The sequence below is a fragment of the Pan paniscus genome, chromosome 2, assembly GCF_029289425.2.
Source record: "Pan paniscus chromosome 2, NHGRI_mPanPan1-v2.0_pri, whole genome shotgun sequence".
Classification (NCBI taxonomy): Eukaryota; Metazoa; Chordata; class Mammalia; order Primates; family Hominidae; genus Pan; species Pan paniscus.
Window position 1 is genome coordinate 58588094 of NC_085926.1, and position 7167 is coordinate 58595260.

Below are 7167 nucleotides of genomic sequence, written 5' to 3' on the forward strand. Positions count from 1 at the left end.
CCATGTCCAAGAGCTGTTTGAAGACTAAATGAGCGAATTGGTGCAGAAGCGGCAGTGCATGGGAGCTGTGCTCAGGAACATTTTCCATTTAGCAGCCCCTTTAAGGGTGGCATTACGGTCACAGCCTGGGGAGCTGGACTTGTGCAGGGCAGCCTCTGGAAGCTTGTGGTTGTGTCCTCTATCCTGGGCGAGGGCACTGGCCACTGCCGATTGGGGTGGAGGACGGCGTGCCCACACTCTGTTGGTGTCTATGAACTGGCTGGTGTCTGAGGCCCATGGAAGGTGCTTTTCTTGAACCCACTGCTGCCGCAGGACCTGTGGCCTTGCTGTGTAATGCAAGGGCTTAAAACGTGGCTCCCATCCAGACATCTGGGTTGAACTCACCTCTCTGGTATCAATGCATGCCCAATGGGTCAAATGTTGAAGTTTCTGGAATGTTCCAAACAGTGTTAGAGGGATTGCTTCTGTGTGTTAAAATATCTTCTTGCAAAAACCCTGATAGAGGCCAGGGTACCCACCTTGGTGCCCTTGATAGGGGCACATTTTAAAAATTGCCAAGTCCAAGGGAAGTTCAGGCCCTGCCTAAGAAGAACAGAAACAACAATGTCTGTGTTTTGACTCCTGGCCCAGTGGTCTATCTGTCACACCCTCGACCCTTTCAGTGTTCTTCCATTCTCTCTGCCCACCCCACAGCTGGAGAGAACGCTGTCTCTCCTCCTGGGGGGCCATTACAATGAAATGTCCAGCACTCTCCCTTCCATTGAGTAACAGCCATGCCATTGGGAGACAGATCTGTGGCTCCAAGGGTGGGCTCTGGTTGGCCTTAACCAACCATGTGATCCCTTCCATCCCCTGCCAGTGTGGGTTTAGGATTCTAGGCAAAGCCTATGCCCCTGACATTCCCCAGGGGACAAAGGTGACTTCACCTAAAAGCAAAGTCCAGACCTTGCCTAAGAGGAATAGAAGCAACAACGTTGTGTTTTGACTCCTGGCCCAGGGGTCATGTGCCCAGTCACCTCTGCTTCAACTTTCACACACACTACCAACTATTTTTTGCCTGCCTATTAGTCTCTGCAACTGACAGGGACGGCCTCAAGGGCAGGGGCTGTGTCTCCTCACGCTTGGCTCCAGCTCCACATAGGCCCTGGCATAGGGCAGCAGGTGCCTGCCTGATCAACAGCCTTCTGTGGGAGGTTGGGGTGGGGCTGAGGAAGATGCTGTGGACAGAGCTTTGGACCAGGAAGGGTGGGATGGGCTGGGTTGTTTGGAGTCAAGCAGAATGGGGTCAAAATCCTACCCAATAAAAATGAGAAATAAAAATAAAACTTTAAACAAACCCCACCCCTCCACTCTGGCAAGTGACTGAACGGACCCCCTCTTGGCCAAGGAGACCCCAGAGAAATCTTGAAAACCGGGTTTCTGGCCATGACGGGATGGGAGGTCGCACGTGCCCCGTAGTGTGCCATCCCTTGATAACCTCCGTTATCCTAATTCCCTAAGAGCTAAACAGAAACAGGCCTTTTCAAAAGACTCCATGCTGATTTCAACCAACTGCCCCTCCCTTTTGTGGTTTTAACACAAAAACCAACCAGCATTCTTTCTTGATAAGAGACCACCAATCATGGAGCGGTTCTAGCCAGTCTGCAGAGGATGCACAGTGAGGGTTTTCGTGCTCCCTGCTTCACCTTTGACAACAGAGGGCTGAAAACTCCACCCTCAGATCACACTAAGGCCAACATTTTTTTGTACCTGGGGCCTGTAAGAGGCATGAAGCTCAACTGTGCATGTAGATGTTTCTCCTTTCATAAATATTCATGACCCCTCCCACAGCTTATTGAATATGTATATTTGGCCATGCTGCTCAGCATAAATTTCTATTCCCTTTGCCTCTTCCTCAAAGTGTCAGTTTCTGGATTCTGGCCAGAGGCCATGCTTCCCAGCCTCTCGGAATGGCCACCCTGCAGGCTGCAACCCTTTATGAGAAATAAAGCTCCTCTTTCCAAATTAACAACAATAACAGTACCCTGCTCTTTCCCCCACTAGCTGTATGACCCTGGCATGACTTCTTCCTTGAGTTTCTCAACCTTGATGGAACAGGTCATCACTGGTTGTCTGGGGATCAGAGTCCCCTGTTTATTGGGGAGCCTCTGGGCTTGGGGTAGCGCACTGAGCACTTCACAGGCATCATCTTGTTGAACTTCCCACGAAGCAGGTACCAGCCCCCTTTTATAAACAAGAAGCTGAGGTCCAGAGGGGTTCAGGTCATCGCCACGGTAGGTGGGTGGTGGAGCTGGGACACGGCAGCCTGTCTATGCCACTGGGATGGCAGTACTGGGTCATTGTGGGTGGAGAGCAGTGAGCACGTAGGACAATCCCGAGAGCTGGTGAGTAAATGCAGGCCCCTCTTTGCCCCTAAGAGGCTGATCCAGGAGGTCTGATGGGCCATGAGAAAGTGACTGTTTCACAAGCTCCCTCCTACTCCCCACCCCAGGATGCTGACGCAGGGGTCTGCAGAGCACATTTCCAGAAACACTTCTCAGGCAATGCTGTCTACAAACCCCCAGCTGAGAGCTCAGGCTTAGAAGGTGAGGGATAATAACATGAATAGAATTCTAATAATAATGGAGCAAAGCCTCTACATAGTGCCAGGCAGTGTTCTAAACACTTTCACTCATTTAATTTTCACAATGATTTTCCAAGGTAGTGATTATTATTGGCCCTATTTTACAGGTGAGGAAATAAGGTACAGAAAGCTTAAATAACTTGCCTATTGCCCTACAACTGGTAACAGCTGGTTAGCTAACTTTATAATAATAATTTTAAGATCTTTCCCCTGTATCCACCTGCATCAGACACTCTCCTGGGGTATGGGGAAGGGGTACCCAGGGAGCTTTTACTCAGGGAAGTAGAGATGTGTGTGGTTAAGACCAGGGAGCCAGAGAGATTTGGCTGCCCCCAAGTCTGTCCTAGAGATGGAGAGATAGGACACTGGTTCTTCCCTGAGCCCTTGCCTGCTTTCTAGATGCAAGTCTTGGCTGTGAGTTCCAGGGGGAGGGCTGGTGGGCACTGCCGGCTGAAGCTGCAGGGTAGGTGGGTCGGGGCTCCCACTTGCTAGGTCCAGTCTCCCTTCCCATGTCCAGGGCCCCAACAGGACACTTAGGGGTTCCTACCTTCTTCCCCTGGGCTGCTCCCATGGCACGAAGTGGGCACCAGGCCTGGGTGGGCTGCAGGGGCCAGGCTGGGGTCCTCCCTGCTGGCGTTGATCTCAGGAGCCAGGACCCAAGGGGCTCCCGGGGCCAGGGCCCCCTGTCCTCTTGTGGCTCATTCTCCCAGGCACAAAGGCGGCTTTCACAGCTGCTCCTAAGCCCGGAGCGCCTCAGACAGGCTTAGGGCGATTGATCCTGACAGAGGGGCCAGTGTCCCCAGGCGGCTTCTATGCCCTTCTTGGGTCCCTGCAGCTCCTCACCTCCCAGAACCCTGCCTCTCTCAGGAAGGGAAACTGAGGCAGCTGGGAAATGAGGGAAGATGTGGGGCAGTCCTCTCATCACACACCGGTAGCTCAGGCGCGGCGGGTGACCTCTGCCTGGCCCAGCGGGCAGGACTTGGCCTTCTCGCCTTGCTGGGCACCGCTCAGCCGACAGGGCCAGACAGTGGAGGCTGTGGGCCGGCTGAGGTGCAGAGCTCTGGGAGGGCTGCGTGGGGATGTCAGCTTCAGCTGGACAGCCCCATTAATAATAGACCTTTGAAGATGCTTGGGGTCCGGGGCTCTCCCACAGCAGATACTCTGAGAGCAGACGCCTCCATTCAACTGGGCAGCAGGCAGCCTGGGAGGGCTGGAGGGCCGCTGGTCTGGGCCCAGGCCAAGAAAATATCTGAAGGCCGGATTCCAGGCCTGGGGCCAAGTTCTCAAAGTGCCCCCGGCAGTCACTCTCCTCATTTGCCAGCCCCGTCCTTCTCCGTGATGCCAGCTTGAGGCAGAGGTTAAGGCTAAAGAGATCTTGGGCTTGAACTGTAGCTCTGTCCCTGATAGTTGTGTGGCCTTGGGGGCACGATGTCGTGTGTGTGTGTGTGTGTGTGTGTGTGTGTTTGTGAAGCACTCATACTGCAGAGCTAAATGGGGTAAGGTGTGTGTGTACAGCTGAAGCCATTGTCTTGCGAAAGCATAAATCAGAGCATGTTGCTCCGTTTTATCTGTCACTTCACCAAAGGTGGGGTAAGAGTTGCCCCCACTGCATGGGGCTGTGGGAATGTGCAGAGCATCTGGTGAACAATTCCTTAGAGAAGTTAGGTGCCACTGCCATCATGCTGCTAATAACACAAATGATATCCACTGCCCAGTGGAAAGTCCCGAATAACCAGTTCACTAAGCACAACACCGTTTCCCAGGAGGTGGGGGGGTTGGGGAGACCTTGCCACCCTTTCCTTTCCTCTAGCACGATGCCTGGCACACAGTAGGTGCCTGCAACACATACACAGATGACTTACGGAATGGCAGCTGGTGGAGGGTCAAGAATTAGGCATTCTAGATCCAGCCTTGCCAACAGAACGAAACACCCCATGGTCTGCAAGGTCTGATTGACGGTCTTGCTAGGACCTCATTTCCCTCTCCTCCCTCTCCCTGGTAGTTTCTGGGTCACAGCACCTTTCCCCCCTTCTCAGGGCCTTTGCACTTGCTATTCTCTCTGCGTGGAATGTTCCCTCCCCCACTTCCCCTCTACTCCCCATATTTTGATCTTTGCATGATTCTATCCTTTTTGTCCTTCAGGCTCCTCAGAGAAGCGTTCTCCGATGCCTTGTGCAAAGCAGTTCCCAGGCTCTCTGTTTATTACTTTGTTGTAGCACTCATCAGCAACTGAAATGATATGACTTCTGTGTTTATTGTCTGTCTCCTCTGCCATTCCTCTGGAATGGCAGTTCCACAAAGGCCAGGGCCTGGTCTGTCCTGCTCCTCAGTTTACCCCGAGTCTAGAGCAATATTAGTGGAAGAATCCATGATGGAGGATTAAATGAAATAGTCTAAGCAGGTCGAGTGCTTAACACAGTCCTGACTCATCGAAAGTGCTCGCTTCATGGCACTGCTTAATACTGTTGTTATTGTTGTTACTGTATTTCCTCCGATACCTGTGACCCTTCCAGCCAAGCAAACATGTGGCTTCTTCCTTCTGCCCCTTCCCTTGGGTTCAGCCTCTGCCTTCCTCGGCTGCTCCCCACTCCTTTTCTCCCTGTTCCAGTCGTGGCCTGATTACAGTTTCGGATTTCCTGCAGAAAGGAGAGAGTCCACAAAATTGTAAAGGGAAATGACTAAATTGGCTGTCAGATGGAGCAGTAAAAATGCTGTAAGTCAACACTGAAGATCAAACTCCTTTGGCAACCATCCCATTATTATCCACCAGCTTGACTCTTGGTGGGATGGGAGGAAAGAAAATGATTCTTACGCATTTATTAATTTTTTCCATCTGTTTGGAGCCCTGCTGAAATGTGGCTTAGTGCTGCAGTGAAAGCCTGGTTGACAGAGCCTGTGATTGGGCTCTGAAGTCCAGCCCCTGGCAGGATAACGGCCCAAAATGCAACATTCAGGCCACATGGCATGGGCAGGAGGAATGGGGGTGGAGGCCCCAGAGCCCAGCACTATGCCTGGCACAGAGGATGTACTTGGAATACGTGAACAGATGATTTATGAGGTGACAGCTGGTGGTGGAGGACCAAGGAGCAGGTGTTCTAGATCCATCTTTGCCCTATCTCACTCTGTGGCTGGGCACATCCCTTAGACTCTCTTTCTCCATCTAAAACATGAGAGTAAACATGTGTTCCTTCTTGACCCACAACCTTATAGAAGGAAGTAAGGCTTACAAAGTATGAGGGGGGCTTTGGGTTTTAAATAGAGGAGTTCTAAATCCCTTGAACCCAGTTCCTCTCCATCTCTTCCAAAGCAATGAAGTCAGGTGTTGAGAATGCTAACTCTGAGGTTCTGTGCAATCTTCAAAAGTCTTCAGAGGCATTCAGGAGCAGGGCAGGAGGGGGAGGAGAAAAAGGCGAAGGGAGGAAGAGAGTAGGAGAAGGAGGATGGGAGAAACACTGTTTACCTGAGAGTAGGTTTAGGGCAAACATATCTGTTTCGTGTAATGTTGGAGACAGACTGGAATTCCAGCCCTTATTCTGAGACTCCTTATCTATGTGACTTTGGACAAGTCACTTGACCTCTCTGAGCCTCATCTTCCTTCTGTGTAAAACAGGATAACAATGGTTCCCACCCCGTGGACGAGGGGGCTATGAGGATGAAATGAGTTAATTCATGTAAAGCTCTGAGCAGAACGTCTGGAGAACTGCAATTCTCTGTAGAAGTGAGGTGCTGCAATTGTTACACTATCAGCAAGGCCGAAGATAAGTCCAGTGCCCATTGGGAAGTCCCAGATAATGAGTTCATTAGGCGCAACAGCCTTTCCCGAATTGGGTGTGTGGGGAGACCTTGCCACCCTTCCCTTTCTAGCTTGTGCCGCCACCTACTGGTGAGGACCAGAATTACAGCTTCTGGAAAGCTCTCTCCATGACCCCACCCCTCACAGCCCCATCCTCACTCCTGGGATGGGTGGGAGGCACATTGGCAGGGAGTGGGGAGGCAAATCCAAGCCTCCAGCTCTGAGGCCACGATTAGCTTGCAGAGATTCCTGAAGGCTTGTCGATCCCAGTGAGAAAATGTGTCCCAAGTCTTATCCATTTCACTTTCTGATGATCCCTGGGACAGGCCCCTGGTCCGGGCCACCACCCTCTATTCCTGGATGATATGGCAGCCTCCTCACTGGCCTCCCTTCCTCCACTCCTTCCCATAGCAGCAAGGAATTTTCAAAACATGCAAATCTGGTCACCTTGCCCCCAGCTTAAATCTCCCAGTGTGTCCCCTGCCCTGGGACAAAGTCCAAGCCCTCTGCCCAGCTCACAAGGCCCCTCGGGCTCTGACCTCCCACTCAGCCCTGTTACCCATCCTCTGCCCCTTCCAGGCCTTGTTCATGCTGTTCCCTGGCCTGACATGCTCTTCCCTCCCTTCTTTGCCTGGTGAGCTCCTACACATTCCTGAGGGCTCAGCATGGGTGCTGCTTCCTCCAGGATGCCTTCCTGGATCCCCCAAGGCTGGGGCAGGGGTCCTGCAGTCTTTCCCCTTGCCAAGCCATG

At 52.2% G+C, this 7167-nt stretch overlaps 1 protein-coding gene across 1 annotated transcript in view; it reads right to left on the reverse strand.

Moving 5' to 3' along the window:
• Positions 1-3811, reverse strand: part of FAM107A (family with sequence similarity 107 member A) — a 63376-nt gene extending 59565 nt beyond the window's left edge. Inside the window, exon 1 of the mRNA XM_003811618.7 lies at positions 3171-3811. Within this exon, the coding sequence (XP_003811666.3) occupies positions 3171-3194 (24 nt within the window). The 5' untranslated portion in view covers positions 3195-3811. The remainder of the gene's footprint in view (positions 1-3170) is intronic.
• Positions 3812-7167: the final 3356 nt, after the last annotated feature.